Source organism: Camelus dromedarius, chromosome 12, assembly GCF_036321535.1.
Source record: "Camelus dromedarius isolate mCamDro1 chromosome 12, mCamDro1.pat, whole genome shotgun sequence".
Lineage (NCBI taxonomy): Eukaryota > Metazoa > Chordata > Mammalia > Artiodactyla > Camelidae > Camelus > Camelus dromedarius.
The window spans coordinates 29248144-29266459 of NC_087447.1; the positions used below are offsets into that span (position 1 = coordinate 29248144).

General features: G+C 42.7%; 1 protein-coding gene across 1 annotated transcript in view; it reads left to right on the plus strand.

The window, feature by feature from the left end:
* The window catches only part of LGR4 (leucine rich repeat containing G protein-coupled receptor 4), a 93345-nt gene that overhangs the window by 32313 nt on the left and 42716 nt on the right, over positions 1–18316 (plus strand). Inside the window, exon 2 of the mRNA XM_031459859.2 lies at positions 16631–16702. Within this exon, the coding sequence (XP_031315719.2) occupies positions 16631–16702 (72 nt within the window). The remainder of the gene's footprint in view (positions 1–16630; positions 16703–18316) is intronic.

Genomic DNA, 18316 nt, shown 5'->3' on the forward strand with positions numbered 1-18316 from the left:
GACTTCTCCCAGCAACCTTCTGAGCTGTGTGCGGACACTCATTACTTTCTAGGTGAGCACAGAAGTTGACCATTTTGTTGAAGTTCATACAGCTAATATGGGGCGGAGCCTGGATTTGAACCCAGGCAGCCTTGCTGCAAAGCCAGCTTTTTACCTGTGATGTGTGACTGCCGTGGCCCATGAGATCTTACAGATGTGTGGCTGGAGTGCTGTGAGCAGTGGCCACGTCGCCTGGTTCAGCCAGCTCTAAGAAGGCATAATCCTTTTCATCCTGAGTGCTGAGAAGTCTAGGGGAAAGAATAGTGAGCTAAGTTAAGAAGGAAGAAAAGCAGAAGAGGAACCCAAGTCAGCAGTGTCTTTGGAGAATTGAATAACAATAGGCATTGGAGCATTCATGACGTTTGCTTAGTTTTCGCTCAGTAATCAGGCATGTTCATTATGAGATGAGATGCCTCGTCCCCTCAGGTACCTCTAATGTGTCAGGTCTGGAACTAGAAGTTAAAAGATTGGTGGTGGATCAGGCAGACTAGATCTTTACCCATGTAAAAGTCCTGTTCTGGTAGAGGGGACCATGAACATGTAAGGAGGCAACATAATATACTGCAGCGGCTCTCACGTTTGCATGCGCATCAGAATCACCCAGAGAGCTTGTAACACCCCGAGAGAGTCTGATTAGTGGGTCTGGAATAAGACCTGATATTGTGCTTGTCTGTCAGATTCCCTGGTGATACTGGACCACTCTTTTGAGAACTCCCAGTCGAGTGACCGGGGCTGGCTTATAGTAAGTGCTATGTGGGAGTTTTAAAAATAAATCAAAAGGTAGCGAGTAAGATAATTCAAACGATGAGCTAGAAAGAGGAAATAAACTGGAATGGTGAGTTGAGAGTTAAGTGGGAACCATCCTCAGGGGGCTAAGGACAAACTATCTGAAGGGCTGACATTTGAGGTGAACCCAGAAGGTGAGTGTGAGCCTGCCCTGAGAGGAGCAGGGGGACCAGGGCAGCAGCAAGGCCTGGAGGGAGAAAGGCTTGGAGCTCGGGTGAGCTGGGGGCGGGAGGGCAAATTGTTCGGGATGGGGTTAGGGAGGAGTGCGGGGACAAGTCGGCTAGGGCCCTGATGGAGAGCAGGTGGAGTGCTAAGGAGAGGAGTGGCATGAACTGTTTTTTGTTTTGTTTTGTTTTTTAATTTTAAAGAGATTGCTTTGGCTGCTGATTAGCAGGTTGAGTTGAGGTTCTCGAGAAGCATGGAAGCAGGGAGAACAGAATAGAGGCGACTGCAGTGGTCCAAGGAGAGACGCGGATGGCGATGAGCTAGAGGAATGCATTTGCTTTTGTGTCTGGTGGTTCTTCACAGCATTGGATGCTCATCCTGGGGGCCCCTGAAACAGTTCAGTTATATCTGATCTGTGCTGTTTTAGAAAGCAGAGACGTGCAAAGAACATTTTAAAGAAATCATCATCTAAAGTTGTTTGAAAGCTGGTGCCCCCTCCCCTCCAGCCCTTGTTTCCCCCGAGGGCACACCCTCAGCTAGCTGGGAAGCTTGACCATCCAGGACAGCTCCTTCTCCGAGCTCTCTGGTTTAGCTCTATTCATGTGAAGTGCAGTCTGTGTGTGTGTGTGTGTCATTGCTTAGTTGTTAGCATGTAGTGACTCAACTGGTAATTTAAATTAATAGACTGTGCATATAAGCACACTGTTGTTCTTCTCAGATCTCGATGGAGCTTTGATTGGCACTTAAGTGATGGTGTATTTGAATTAATTACTGGAGCTGAGAAAGAGCTGGGAAAACACATTAGGAAAAAGACTACTGTTGTGATGGAGTGGGAGTGAGTACTCTGGTGGGAGTGAGGGGAACATGTTCAGTGTGAGAGCGAGCCCGGAATCAAACCTCCCAGCCTTAGAGAAGAAGGAATAGATGCCAAGTAGTCCCACACCCCTGGGGCCCTGTCCCCACCACTGTGCCCTTAGCAGGTGTGGTCGGCCAGGAGCCCCACCTGTTCCCTGCCGGGGGACCCACCCTCTTCCCGCTCCGTCCCAGTGGGAGGAACAGTCCCATGGTGGGTCCCCAGCATCCCAGCCCAGCCATTTCCACCTCAGGCAGTGTCTTTCCCACATGTTTACACACATCCTCTTTAAACCTTATGTCTCTTTTCCTTTTCTCTTTTAAATCTTGCCCAGTTACCTCAGGAAATGCTCTCCCTTTCTTTGTTCTATTGCCGGAGCCAAAATAAGGGGGGAAAAATTCTAGTCATGGTTAGTATTTATGAGATTCATGCTGTGATAAACCTATTGACAAATGATCTAATTACCAAACCCTGTGGCTAACACGTTTCCCGATGACGCGGCGGCGTTTGACGGAGTGTTACTTGATCCCCTTGAAGCTTTTCCTTCAGATTCTCCGCCCCTCTCATTCCTGATCACTCCTGTCCTGTTTCTGTTCCTCAAATTGACTTATATCCTAACTTTTTTTTTTCTCAGCCATGTTCTTTATATCTCTGCACGTCCTCTCTGGGCGATGCCATCCACTCTGGATTTTCTATTCCTCCAGGCCTTCACCCCTCCCTGACATCGTACCTCAATTCTGGGCTGGAATTTACTACCATCCGAGACAGGACACCGCAGGACCCAGCAGAGCCAACACACCTTTCCCTCCTGTGATGCCCCCAACTGGTGGCAGCATCCTTCTCCCAGACCCGTGGACCAAACCACCACGGCGTCATCTTCGAGGTTCACCTTTACTTTTTCCCACCCCCTAATCACCATCTGCTGCTGGTTCTGCCTCTGAGTTGGGGGGCTCTTCTCTGCCTTTCTCCTCTGGCCTCTGTGCTGTAGTATCTCTCCACCTCAACCTTCTTGCTTCTGCAATCCCCCTTTGATAACACCTCCAAAACGGGCTTGTGCCTCTATTGGCTTCTGCATGCCAGGCATCTAGGGAGTGCTCACCAAATTCTCATGCAATGCTCCTCATTCCAAAAAGAATTCAAGATAGCATACACACAAAAAAGCAAAAAATACAAAATAAGTGGCTCAAAAGACCGGGAGTGCCTCCCACCCCCAAGTTAGGACCAGAAAAGATCAACTGAAGACAGGAATTACTGAAGCTGCCCACCTAATATATATACATTTGTGAAGGGGAGGAGGTTACAGTCGAACGGAGAGTCCACTTCTGTGATTCTATATTGTCTATAAGAGAAAAAGGACACGTTGTGCAGGAGAAACACAGCTGTTCTTGGAATTGAGGTCACAGAGAGCTTCATCTCAGGGGCTCTGATAAAGGGAACACTGTGCAGCTTCGTGAACCATAACCTCACCACATTCCCACCACATGCATGGCGAGCCGTCTCTTGGAGCTGCTGCATCTGACGTCCCTCGGTGGGGGCCGGGAGCAGAGGGCCAACGTGCGAGTTCAGTGAAGGTGGTTGTGAAGGTGGAGGGAACATAAAAATCGTGCCCATCCACCAGAATTTCTTTGTAAGGCAGCCTTCTTTATGTTCCTTAAAAAAAATTTGCCACAGCTTCTCATTTCTGTCCTCAAATCCATTATTATACGGACATTCAGTGCGCTCCGGAATGGGAGCCTGTGTTATCCTTCTGGGTTTGCCTCCGACCTGTGAACTCCGCATCCCAGCCAGGCCATTCTCCTTGCAGTTTCCTGAAAGGCTCTGTCCTTCACACAGGCTGTGCCTTTAGCATCAGAAGCCCCACCCTCTCTCTCCCTTTTTGCCTGGCTTGCATACAGCTGTTTCCTCCCCACCGCTGTCCCCCCGACCCCCCAGACCAGAGGGGATGTTTTACTCATCAAGCCAATAAAGATTTGTTGAACAACAACCACAAAAGCTGTGAGTTCTCTAAGTAAAGCTGAACATATCACCTACCATCAATACATCAGCACCTTTTAAAGGCATCCAAAACTCTGTTTTACAATTTTGCCTCATTTAAACTTCATCCTTCTTCAAGGACCTGCTTTCTTAACAAGCAGAAAGAGACTTTCGCATTTACTTGGTTAAGTACGGGCAGTACTGGTTTGTTTCTTTCAACGTGTTGGTTCTAGCAGGAGTCCGTTAGTTGAGCCGCATAGAGTTGAGGAGCTCGGCCAGCTCTCACCCGTTGACTTCAGAGTCTTAGCGCCATTTAACGTGTTGCTTCTGGGGAAGTTATTTTCCCAAGTTCCAAAGCCTATTGCTGAAACGTTCCTGCCACATGCTCTAGTTTAGGGTCATAGAAAACCCCTGAACTGGGATGTAGCGTTTTGATTCTGATCTTGGTTCTTGGGTCAGCTCGCCCCTCTAGGCCTCAGTTTCCTTATTATTCAGGCGAGAGGGTTTGATTAGGTGGTGATGGGGGTGGTGATAACAGTGGAAGTAGTAAACAGCTGACTGTTTGCTATGGGCTATGTGCTGCGCTGGGCGCTGGCTGGCACTTACATCCTCTCATCCTCACAGTGACGTTCTGAGGTCAGAAGTATTGTCCCCGTTTACTCGGGAAGAGACTGAGGCACAGAGACATTAAGGGACTTGCCCAGGGTTATACAGCTGGCCAGCGAGCAGAGCTGCATTCAAACCCAGGGCTCTTGGTCAGGCTTCTGGGAGGAAATTTTAACCACCATGCTTTCTAGTTCAGCGGTTCTGTCGATGTTATTTATAGGACAAAGCCTGTATTTTGAAATTTTGAGGAAGAAAAATTAGTTTTGCTGAAATCCAATTTTACATCATTCCTCCCAAGCTATTTTTAAACCCAGGAACTTGTGTTTAAATGAAAGCTTTGCTCTCTTTCTTGCCTTTCCCCAAATGTGTTTGCATGCAGGGTTATTATTTGGTTATAGCAATAGACTTTGGGAGGAAACCTGTCATTAATGCTCTTTGCTATCTGTAAGAGAAGTTGTGCCCTTGCTGTCTGTCCTGTCACTTGTAAGGATGGGGCTATTTTATATGCTCCTCCTTTCTTTTCTCTTGCAGCCATGTCTTTGACTATCTTTAGATGGTTGGGAAATTACGCCTTTAAAAAAATTTTTTTTTTTGAAATGGTGAGTATTTGCAACATGACTGCTAAAGCATTTAACACAGTGTCTGGCATATCATTCATTCAGCTGTGGCCACACACTGTGCTAGAGGCTTGTAGTGAACAAAACCCAGACCTTGTCCTCATGGAGCATAAGGCGTAGGTGGAGGAGCAGGAAATTGATCAAAGCGCTATTTACAAACACTACGGATGCTTGCTTGATAAATGTTTTCCATATTATTATTATCGTCTTTATTTTATACAGATGAGGAATTGCCCTTTTATCTAAGCCCTCTCCAAGGAAATCCAGAGCAAGGTTCCCACTTTCTCCCATCACAGCTCACCCAACACTGTTCAGTCGTACCTACTGCTGTGAGTGAGATGATGATTTAATTTATCATCCAAATGTCCATACCTTTGAAAGTGGAAAGGAACCCTGCTAATAATTATGCTGAGACAAGGGGCGTAAACTGGGGTTGTCCAAGGCAGCCTGGAGTGTGCCGTCCTCCTCCTTGTTGATAACTGAGTTGGTCTCCTAATCTTACTTTCTTCAATTATGGTTAAGATCTTTATGGACTCTGTGTGTGTGTGTGTGCGTGTGCGTGTGCGTGTGCGTGTGTGTGCACGCACGCACAAATGAATCAAAAGTGTGGACCTGATTTTACTGGAGGTTGGGGGAATAAAATCTCCTCCTTACAGGAACTTATTTTCTAAGACATTATTTTATTTTCTGCTTTCTAATTTAGTAACAAAACTGCTTCAACACAACATCAGGTGCAGAATTGAGAGATGAACATTCTAAAGCAGTAACTCTGAATATGTTTTTGGCGTTCTAGTGTGTACACGTGTCTGTCTCTCTCTCTCTCTTGCTCTTGCTCTTCTTAATAAACAGATTTCAGGGTAGCCCATTGTTTTCTGTCCAGGGTAAGAAACAAAGGACCATATGACCCATAATGATTGCAAAAATTAAAAGGAAATTGAAGTTTTTTGTGTCCTAGACTTTTTTAGAACTCAGAGACTTGTCACAAATGGAGCTGTCCAGAAGTATTACAAAACGAGATTTGAGAATCTTTGTCTCAGAGATCCAGGATCTTCTCAGATCTGATTGTCTAGCTTCTTCTATATTGAACAAATCATTAGTGAGTTTAATGAGTTGCAAGTCATTCCCAAGGGAATATCTTGAATGACTTTTTATAAACCTGTCATTATCAATGTCTGTTCTCCAATAATCAACAGAAATGATTGAGTCAGCCCAGTTACAATTTTGAGTCATTCCTTTAAGGATAGAATATGTTTTATAAGCCTTTTTAAAAATGGTCATCAGAGGGGAAAAGGAGGAGTGTGTGTGGTGTGTGTGTGTCAGTGGGGGTGTTGCAGGCAGGCCTCCAGGCTTGAATGGAAGCAGTTGCCCTACAAAGCCTGCATTACAGGGACGGTGCACTCCCGGAGCACCTGCCCTGGGGTTCAAGGCCTTGCCCGTTGGCAGCTGGCCTGCAGGGTATAGATGGCCTCATCATTTGAAATTTTCCTCTGGTCTCAACATAATGAGGTCAGTGCCTCAGGGTCTTGGAAACTGGGGCTCCCCTTGCATAGGATGACTACTGGATATGCACACTGCGCCGACTGGGGGGACCCTTTTGGACTTAGGGACATTAGAAGGGATTTACTTGCATGTAGGGGTTTTTTTTGGGGGGGGCCTTTTTTGGGTTTAACCTTTAAATCATTACATTATTGAAGGATGGTTTTGTCAGGTTACTTCTAAACATTTTGTGCACATACGTGAAAATTTGTCATGCTGTTACCATATACTTCTAGAAATCGTGACAGAGTCCAGAGTAGCCAAGTAGAAATTTAGCAAACTCAGCTGATTGATCGACCGTTCTGCTGAAACGGTGGGAAAGTAATAGTGTAGTAAATCCTGTTAAATGTGTGTGTGTGTATGTCTCTCTCTTTTTTTTTCTTTTAATAAAAATATCTCAGGGTAGCCCATTGTGACATTCTCTCATACTGCTACTGTCAGTTTTACAAAACCGATGTCACTAAAATATGAAAATACTGGGGTGTGGACACAGATGAAGGAAGACTTTAAAGGTTACTAAATCCATTATACCAACCTGGTGGTGCTAGGGAAGTGGCCGTAGTTTTGGCTCCCTTTGGATGGAAGAATAAAAACATTTGGCTTGAATAGCTGAGTCCTTGAACTCATGGTTCTCATTATATTTCAGACAATACGTATGAACTTGAAACTAAACGATGTATCTAAAGTTGAGACTTTGCAATCAGGAAGACAGGAGCCCATATGTGCTGACGCAGAATTCCCTGAAACAATACTTACCTTTATTCCATTTGATGAATTCTGATATTCTTCTATTTTATTCTCTGTTCCTCCCTGTTCCAATAAAGGGAAGAAAAAAAAGTTGGCTATGACCCATTAAAATGATTTCACAACCCATTAATTGGTTGAGCCGAAGTTAAAAAAAAAAACAACACATCTAAACAACAGTTTTCACGGGTGGGTGTACGTGCTTGAAGGCAGGGACCATGAAGTCATGTTTTCCCATCAGAGGTGTTAGTAAGTGTAGCCATAATAAAACATAAACCGTTTAGTTAATTAGAATATTTACCATAATAAACGCCGTGGGATTGATTTCTTTATGAATAGTTCATTTTGTCTGTGAGGATGAAGTCATTGAATGTTTCCAGTCGGCCCCGACGAGACAACCCTTACAATACTTCTTGCTGATGCTAAATGCACTATTGAAACAGCATTTTGTCTGTGTGCCTTGGCTGGTAATGAGCACTGTTTTGTCATCGTTAGGGTTACCAGAACAGCTGTTGACACCCAAAGAATGCCTGAGAACACCCGTGAAGTAGCGAGAAAACAAGGAAAATTATAGTTTAACCCTTGTCTGTTCCATGTGATGCCAGATGCCAGGGGGACCCTCGTCAAACTATGGAAAGGAAAGTAATGTTCTTTTTGTATTTTTTGGTATTCATTTCTCTTTGCCAGTTAGTAAACACTGCTCCAGATTTAGAGCATTTTATATTTTCCTCTTTAGAGCACATCTCACACTTGGAAACAGGCTCTGTTTAAAAAGAGAAAACAAACAAACAAAAAAAAACCTCCCAAAACAAGCCCCGAAAAAACAAATAAGCCCCCACAACATAATTCTTTCAACATCAGAGAAATCTGAATTCGCCTAACTAGTTTTATTTTTTAAAGTTACCCTTTTCAGGATGCGTAATTTCAGTCACATGTGATTTCCATTGTGGTGTGGTATTTACAAGCCCGAGTTTTGCTCTGTCTCTTTTCTGCCTTGTTGAGTTAGCTTCTCCTTGAAGAACACACCCTTAAGTGTCTCCTCGGCTGTATTGCTTCACCAAGAGTGTAAACAATTACAATATTACCTTTGGAAGTGAAGTCATGCGTCTTTCTTAATTGCTGAACGCTTGTAATTCTGAGGGGGCTGTGGTGTGTTTAAGTCTGTCTCATTCACACACTTGCTAACACAAGCGTGTAGTACACGAAACACGTGAATCTCGGGGTTCCTTATTTTCTACTAATTATGCATGGAATGTGCAGGGGCAGGAATGCCAAAGCAGGAGTCATGATGATGGATTTGGGAAGGACCTCAGGAGTTAGCAAGTACGGAATACTTTCCAGCCAGGGAAGCTGAGTTCCAGGGGAGCTGGGGTTTCTTCTTCCTAACTTGCCTTCCTTTCCATCGTCATAGATGGCGGCCAGAATGATCTTTCTACAGTAAACGTGACACGCCTACACGTCCTCTGGCAGCCTTCCCTGCTTTTAGAATTTGTGATTTCTAGAGGTCAGACTCAAGGCCTTTGGGGATGCACTTTCTGCTTGTGTTGGTAGCTTCTCTTGCCAGTTACATCCACACTGCTCGCGATGCTCCAATTCCTGTTGTATCTCTTAGTTTTATCTCTTTGACCACTGATTTGATCTCACTTAACAAACAAACAAGGGGTCTGATTCAGAGGCTTCAATTTTTTTTCCTTACGAACCCAGTGGCAATGATGTTTTACATCACGGATATATGAACTGCAAGTAATTGTCGTGAAACAGTATTTATTCTTTTTCTATGTGATGTGCTGAGCTTTGATATTAACTCTGCATTATATTTCTTTTTGAAAAATGCCATTTGTCACCAGCTAAATAAGATTTCATGTCCTTCTCTGTGCTGCCAACTTCCTACAAGGAGGTTGGAAGTGTTTGGGGAATGTTTTTGGCTGCACTGATTGGTGCACCAGGGGACCAGGGATGCCAGGCACCCTGTAGTGAGTGAGGCTTTCTTGAATAATGAAAAATTAACCGGCTCAACATGCCATCGCATCTCTGCTGGGAAACAGTGTCAGCCTAACGAGTGAGACAACAGATTAAAATAGCAGCTCTCAATAAAGTAGCATCTGTCCTTTGCACCTGGGTACCACAGCCCTGCCTGTGGAACCTCTCTCCGGCTCCAGGTTCGGCTGACCGTCTTCTTGCCATGCCACACGTATCACAGCATTTACTTGCTGCTTTGTGACTGCTGCTGCTTCAGAACACCCTTAGGGTAAACTCTGTGTCTTGTCTTTATACACCAGGTACCTAGCACACAGCCACAAACCTAACAGGTGCTCAGTAAAGACAGAATGAAGAGGCTTGGCTCAAGGTCCTGCAGGTGGATAGCAGAGGCTGGAAAAACCACACACACCAAGAAAAACACCAAAAAGGCATAAAAAACCCCAAAACTGCAGGTCGTTTGTCTCTCGAGCCAGTGCTGTGCATCACATTCTTTGGTTTTGGGAAGGGCTAGGAAAGAGGACCTCCAGCCACAGGATAAATTATTTTTTCCTGTGGGAGAAATGCGAAGAGGTAAAATCATATGTGTACTTATTTATAAACGGCCAACACATATATTGAGGTTTAATTCACATACAGTAAAATACATATTTTTTAATATACAGTTCTAAGAGTTGTTTTTTTTTTTTTTAATGGAGATACTGGTGATTGAACCCAGGACCTCACGGATGCTAAGCATGTGCTCTACCACTGAGCTATTTCCCTCCCCCCTCTAAGAGTTTGGATAAAAAATGTACAATCATGTAACCACCATCAAAATGAAGATGTAGACCATTTCTATGCAGCCAAAAAGTTCTCTTGCTTCCCTTCGTAGCCAGTCTTTCTCCCATGGCAGTATAGCTTTGCAAGTCTTTAATGGAAGAATGCTAAAAGGTCCCAAAGCAGAGATTTTAATCCATGAAAGTAGATGATCATAAAATGAATTAAACATTCTTCTCTGACTCACCTATGGCTCAAACTTTTTATTGTATTTTTACTATTTTTTAAGATTTGCCACAGGCATTTTCTCTAGCCTTCCTGTGTTGTTAGGAAGATTTCTAGGATGTTCAAGTACCTTAAATAGATAACAACTTTACAAGGTAGCTTTACTTCTCTGCAGTAATTAGCCTTTATTTTTAAGTGTCAGTACCGTTGTCCAGCTCTCCTCTTAAGGATTGCAAGGCTCAGAGAATCAAGTTTTGGATTCTTTCCCCTGGGAAGCCCTGAGCATTTGTGTTTGAAACACCAGAGAAGATGCCAGATAATGTGGAGACAATTTATCCCATTGCCTAAAACAGTAGTAGAAATATTGCACCCGGCATCAGAAGGGTGTCCATCTAGCAGTGCTAAAGCACGTACGGTTAGAAAAAAATCTCTCTGGAGCAAAATCTAACTAAAATGGCATCCTTATGGTTTTGGCCCCATTTCTGCAGCATAAATAAAGAGCAGTGTCTTCACATACATGGAGCTGTTCTTAATTCTTTCCAACTGCAATCATGCATTTTAGAAAGGTTAAATTTAATTGAATCGTGCAATAATGTCTTAAGCAGTAATAGCAAATTAAGAATAGAGTGGACTGATGGATTTTAATTTATAAAAAGTAAAGGAAAAAAGAACTGTGAACATATCTCTTGATACAAAAGTTTCACCATCCTTGCGCAGTGCCTTGCACCTGTGTGGATAAAGGGTGCTTTGTACATATTTGTTAAATAGATGACAGTATGTCTCCTTGTCTCTTGAAAAGGAAAATCCTTAATTAACCTCTTTTCCTTTTGGCTCAGTGGCTTCCAGATGCAAAGACGTCCCCATCCCATGATATATGGCCTGCTAAAAATATCATGGAGATAGATTAAATACTTAATGCTTTTATTAAAAGATATTTTCAGAGAATTCTTCTTTCCATTTTGCAGATGAAGCCTCTTAGATGTCAAGAGATAAGTATGTTCAGAACTGTAGGATTTCATATTTGTAAAAATATATACCACACACAGAAAGAGAATCTGTAATGACCTCCTTGAAGTATGACAGTGGTTATTTTGGAGTATTGATACTGTGGACAGTTTCCTCTGTATTTCAGTTCTTTAAAATCAGGGAACATCGGCTGCTTTGTTATTATAAAAGTGGGGAGAAAAAGAGATCACTTGCCCGAAGATACAGAATACTGTGAAAAAGGAAATTAAACTCTTCACAAGCTTTGACTAGAACTTTGGTGATATATATATGTCTACACTACTTGTGAACGAGAGAGTACTTCCCTTCCAACTGGTTCCACGGTGGCATTTTTCAAATTCAGCATTAGTTTTTTTGTCTTTGTTCATACCATAGACATCTGTTCGTTGGAGATGGGCCTGAAAATTTTTGGTGGATGACAAGACCCTGGAAGAGTCACTGGAATAGTATTAGTCCTTAATCATTATTAATCTGTGTCTGTTGAGTTTAAAGACTTCACCAGCATTTTCTAGAGAACGTATTAGAGGATGCCGTGTTCTGTAGAACCTGGCTGTAATTTACTAATTTATCGACTGTTTGGAATGCCGGGTAATATTTGAGTTGTTATCAACATCATGGCAACAGCAGTGCAGTTTTATCTAACACACATAGGAGAATTTATTCAAATTTGGATCACATTGGGTCAATCACAGTATATTTAAAATTAAATAATTCCATGGCCAAAGGCCCAGACGGGCAAACACGCAGTGGCGGAGTCCACGGGGTACATGCTGGGCCGTCAGCAAACAGGTTAGGCTCGCTTTGGGAGCATTTTACAGGGATTTTAAAAGGTACCTTGTTGAAACATGATGTTCCTCTTCACTCTGTAGATCCTTTAGCGTTGGTGAATTTTATGACGGCAAAAAAAAAAAAAAGATGATAGTTGAACCACTGGGGAGACTTAGCAGTTTCAATTAAACAATTGCACCCTTTCGATTTTAATTTTGAAATCAGTGACCGCTGGAGTTGGGGCGTTCCCCTTTATTTTCCTAGTAGCGGGGTGTGCTTTTGCATTTTCCATCTCTGTTGTAAAAATTGGGGGGTGGCACTGCATTGTGTAGGTGTGATATGCAGGTGTGGGTGTGTGCCCTGTTCCAGCTGTTGTCCCTTCAGAGACCTAACCATAGAGAAATCTGTTACAGAACCAGTATGCATAGAAAAGATGCATTCAGGCATTCCCCCCCTCCCCCCTGCTGAGTAAAAGCTCTGGATTCTGTCCCCTGCTTTGTCACTTAAGTGCTTGAAGTCACCGTGATCTTTTTGAAAATGGCTCTTGTCTTCCCGGTCCTTCTAAAAGTTTCCTATAAGAATGTAATTTATTTCTTCCTCCTTCCCTCTTTCTTTCCTTCCTTCCTTTTTTGACTGTCAACAACTGGGCCTCAACTTTTTTCTTTTAAAACAAAGTATTTCATCTCAAGTTGCTCCTCTATCTTGACATCTTCAACTCCTGCAGTTCTGGAGTTTCAAGTCCAGTTTTGCGGTGAGGAACACCTCTAGGGTCTAGGCTGTCTGCACCATTTAGTATTTCTCTCATGTAGGAGTGGATTCTTTTCTGGGAAGGAAGGCCACCATAGGCAGTGAGATTCTCGGGCTCTGGCTCTCAGTCCCCTGGATTCAGACAGCTTCCAGGAGCAGCAAGGAGGATAAGCTGACACCTGTTCCTTATTTAGCTTCTTCTCTGCGACTTGACATCTTCTGATCTTCACCACATTCTACAGGGCTTAGTTATTACTGCCTCCATTTTTGCAAATGGAGAAGCCAGGGCTCAGAAAAGATGAGCAGCTTGCCCCAGATCACACAGCTCGTGATGGTGAATCCACGCATGAGCCTTGGTCTCCCAAGCTTGGTCCTACCAACCACGCCCAGCCAGCCCCATGTAAGGCCATCAGTTCTCTTGAAATTACCCTTCAGAGATATTTCTGAGTCAGTGGTGCTCTGACCTTGTGTGATGATTTTATTTTCTGTGTTATATTTATTTTCTTCATAGGAACCCAGGATAGCAGATCTCTGGGTTTAATTACTGATGTTCCTGGCAAGATTGTGTTGCTCATAATGAATGTCAAGGCAGTGACCCAGAGGTGTTCTCTTCGAGCTGAAAAATGTCTCTCCAGCTCTCTTTGACTTAGGTATTTTAATAATTTATATGGCTGATGAGCTCAATATACTTGTAATTATTGGCTTAGGGCTTCTGTTTGGGTGTTAACTCACTCCCAGCATCCTTGTCCAGCCTTAAGGTTCTCTTGCCTAAGTTGGTGATGTCAGGGCTGGAGTCTGCTGTTAAGGCTGCCTGTAGGTTGTTTATCACCATTAGCCCTCATTAGTTTAAATGAGTACCCACCCACCTTATATGCTGTAACCACATGTTTCCAGAGCTTCTCCGGAGATAACATCTTGCTGGTCCCCCCTCCCTTTCTTTCTTTTATTTTTATTTTTTCCTCTTCCTTATTCACAAATCTTTGGCAACTGAGGCCCAGAAAATAGGAAGGAAAACACCTAGAAACATAGAACTTCTCTTCGTCTTTGAAATTCAGAACAATTTGGAAGTGAGTGTTCGCTCTGAATCTGAAGCTTTGAAACAAAACCTCACCACGTGTTTAACACGTACTGGTTTGTAAATATGGAGTGCCACTAATTGCTTTTCTAGCTCACAGCAAAACTGCCTGTTATGTCTTGTTACTCTGAGGGGGAAAAAGTGAGTGATAGAGGTGTATGCATTTAAAAAAATTGGAATGCAGAGACGAGCACGGTGAAAATTCTCTCATAATTATGAGTCTTCCTGGTGGGGCAGTTAGTCAGTTCTTCTGTTGCTGCGAGACTCACCTGAATTCAGGTAGAGGGAACGGTATGCTGTACCTTCTTTTTAGAGTAATAAATTATGGTTGTCCTCCTTTCTGCTTTACTGGAATGTCTACAGAGCATCACAGTTGTGTGATATTTTACAGAATCACTGCTGACTCAAATTATCGTTTGCTTTTCAATGTGATTAAAAGTTTGCTGTTTTCTTAAGAGTGATTTTATTAGTTCAGGGCAAATGTGTTTCCAGGGGGAGTGACCCCAGTTTTATAATGGCAAACTAATATATAGTCTATAAGTTTTGTGTTATGGTAAATGTTTCAGAAACATGCTTTTTCCGTAAAATGAACCTCATGTGTTTTCATTTCAAGCCCCTCCATGAAAATTACAAAAAAAAAAAAAAAAGGGTGAATCACAGAAGTGTGTAATATCTGGTCAGGAAGCCCCCGGTCAATCAGTTCAACTCCCTCATTTTACAGGTGAGCAAACTGAGACCCTGGATTAAACAGTGCTCCTTCTGGCTCCTATTCTGGCGCAATTTCTCTAGTATCTTGCTCCGGGGTTTCTGAAAAACCAAGAGTTCCACCTCCCGTTCCCCAGGAATAACTTTAGGTAACTGAAGTAGTCTCCGAGACGGTGTTTAAAAATGATCATTCCTTGAGGAGTATATTAATCTTTCTATAAGTTATCCTTAGTAGCACTTAAGTTGTTTTCAATGATACACAATTTTGAAATGCACGTGAATCTCTATGGTCATAGGAGTCATCTCCAGAGAAATTTCAGGCTCTGAGAAATTTATATGAACTTTGTTTCCTCAATTGCTGAATTTATTTATAGTTCATTTTTTTAAAAATCATCTAGCAGAAGTGCTTTTCCTGAAATTCACTGATGATTGTGCCAAAGTCTTGGGGTCTGTCTTCCGCCTCCTCCTTTTTTTTTTTTTTTTTTTTTTTGTTAAATTTCCCTCCCTCTTTTTAACCTTGGTAGGACGGAAGGTTTGCTGTATGTCTGGACTACCACTGGAGTTAAAAAGCAGGATTCAAATGGCACTTCAGAAGGGCTCCAAGTTTGCAGTTAAGATCTTGGACTCTGGAGCTCACATTTCCTGTTACACCACTTGTGAGGTGGCCTCAGGGAGGTTATTTTGCCCCAGTAAGCCTCAGTTTCCTGATTTGTAAAGTGAGATTTGATGTGCAGTCTTATCACATGATCAGTATTCCCCGCATTTAACTGCTCCTGCTGGTGCTACTACAGTTAACGATTATTCCCAAGCCAGGACGTGTTCCAAACCTGACTTGGGACAGACTAGCAAGAAGGGATGCAAATTCCATTTCTAATTTTTTATTTTATTTTATTTTATTTTAATAGAGGTACTGGGGGATTGAACCCAGGACCTCGTGCATGCTAAGCACACATTCTACCACTGAACTCTACCCCTGCTCCCTCATTTTTGAATTTTAGTGAGAAGAAAGATGGGAGAAGGGACTCATCTTCTTCTTTAGAGGAAATTTTTACCCAGCCGAAGTAGTGAACAGCGTTAGTGTTGCCAGCTGGTTTTTGTGTGCTTGATTTCTCGTCCACCTCCTCAGACCAGTATGTCTCATCTAGTCATGGGAAGGTCACAGGTGTGCATTTTCCTGGTGGTTTCTAAAAAGGAGAGGCCTGCTGGCTGAGCCACAGAATTTACCACCAGAGAAGAGGCAGAGGCACCTGAGTGAGGCAATCGACCCAGTGCACCCTGGGACTAGCCCTTCACCTGGGAGGCTGCCTGAACCTGTCTCTCACAGGTAGCATGGAGTATGGAAGGAGGAGGCCAATTCAAAAGGCAGCTGCCAGGGAAGAAGGAAATGTTAATAAAGTATTTTTTCAGCTGTTGGAACTAGTTAATTGTCGAGTTGAATCGTCAGGTCAGTACCCTCCTCTCTGCTGCCTCTTTAAGGAAAAACTGGAAATGGACCACATACCTGTCATGTATGCACTTGTCTGTAGCCTGCATCTGTTCATTTCTAAAAATGAAATCTACTTGCAGCTATTACCTGGAGGACTTTTACAGGTTTTGCAGAAAATACGACTGGGGCACAGTTAGGACCTGCTTTATTGTCGCTGACAGTGGCTTAAGAAGCCACCCATCCCTGCAAATTTCTTTTTATCGAGTACTGGGTATCCATTTGTTATTTTTATCAGGAACTTCGAATACCAGAGGCACTGAAAAGCCGCACTGGCTCCCTCACTGTAGGTAGTTCAAGACTTTTTTCCCAAGAATACTTAAAGGGCAAAATCCCAGGGTCCGGGTACATTATAAATTATGAGACATAATTATGTCTCATAATTTATAATAAAAGATTCAACTTTTTTGCTTTCTGAGCATTGCCTCCTGAAGCTAAATTATGACTATTCCTATGTCTGTCTTCTATGCCCATTTTTCTTGCTTTACAAAATTTCAACGCCTAATTAGTTTTCTGTTGAATTAAGTGCTTTAAGTTAACAATCTTCTTAACTTTATGTTTTCCAGGGATATCAGTATGAACAACATTACTCACTTACCAGAAGACGCTTTTAAGAACTTCCCTTTTCTAGAGGAGCTGTAAGTATTCGTTTGAGAAATGTCTGTGTGTGTGTTTCTTCCGTTCTCGTTGGATGCTCTCACAGCAGAGAGTCTATTGTTTCTAAGGGGGCACTCAGATGGCTTGGTTCTGTGGCCCTTGTGCAGAGGGAATCATGCTTTTAGAGGGGAAACAAACTCGATCTTTTCAGAAGTGTGATTGCTGAAGTTATTTTTGAAAGCCAGAACTAAAAATGTTACTTCCATAGGACTTTTTTTGCCACAATTGTTATGACCATGAATGCTGCAGTGACAGAGATTAATTACAGTGTTATTCCGCGATAACAAGGCTGCTGTGTAATTATGCTGGTTGCCATAGGATTTGCTGTGTGGGTAACACAACCGTACAGAATAATCCAAGGCATTGCAGGGTCCTGACAACGTCAGCGTGATCGAGCAGAAAACTGTCTCCTTGGACATTTGCAGGTGATCTTTAGAGATGGGGTGAGGATGTGGAACATCTTCCGGGTCTCACCTTTAACTTTAAGCGTGTTTCTGAACTTGTCAGCGCCATCTCACATTTCCAATTTAACAGTTTGCATGGTGGAGAATTTCTTTCCACCTGTTGTGACCTCCATTTAAAAAAAAAAAAATTATTTATTTATTTTGTGGGGGAGGAGGTAATTAGGTTTATTCATTGATTTATTTAATGGAGGGACTGGGGATTGAACTCAGTAACCTCCATTTTGGTTTGCTCTCCATACTTATTTGAAGTTCATAATCAAAATAAGCCCTTTTATATTTTAAAGGAATCGGGAACAATGTGTTTTAAGAACCCAGGTGAAAAATAAAATAAAATCAGAGTTGAAGCGAGTTAAATGTAGGCTTTTAAAAATGGCTAAGTGAATGGGTTATGTAAGATGTGGAGGCAGGAAGGTGACAGTCTGATGGTTAGAACATCAAAGAGACATAGCCCTGGAGGAATCTAAATTCATATTACAGATTGTGCCCTACAGCCAGCTGTGGAGTATTAATTAGATCCAAGTCAGTGACGGTCTCCCAGCTCAGCTCAGCCCCTCCCCGCGTGTGGGGAACAGGCATCAAGTATAGGACACGCAGGTTGTGCCTCCCTGCTTCCGACAGCCCTGAAACAGCAGTTAAGGATTTAATGAAGTTAAGGGGACATTTTCCTTCCCACACTACTTAGTTGAACATAATGTTCCCACAGCCAAAATGGGACGGAGATCATTTGCCACTTCCAAGCTTGTGAACTGGGTCAAGTTACTTAACCTCCCTCTGTTCGGTTTCTTTGTCTATAAGGTACTGATAACAACAGAAACCTCTCTCATAGGATGCTGGTGAAGGCAGAATGAATTAAAATAGATGTTAAGTACTTAAGGCAGTGCATGAAACAGAGTCAGTGTTATGTAAATGCAAGCTAGTATTTATTTCATGATTTTAAAAGTGCCTAAGAGGGAGGAGGGAAAAAAAAAGGCAGCAGCCCATATACCAAATGCTGTCTCTGGACACCAGGGTTAAGTGTATGTTTTATTTTATTTTTGCCAATTTTTTTCTATAGTGAACATTCATTATTTTGTAAGACATAGTTATTCATTTCTAATTAAATTTTTTAAATTGGATGAGAAGGGAGTGAAC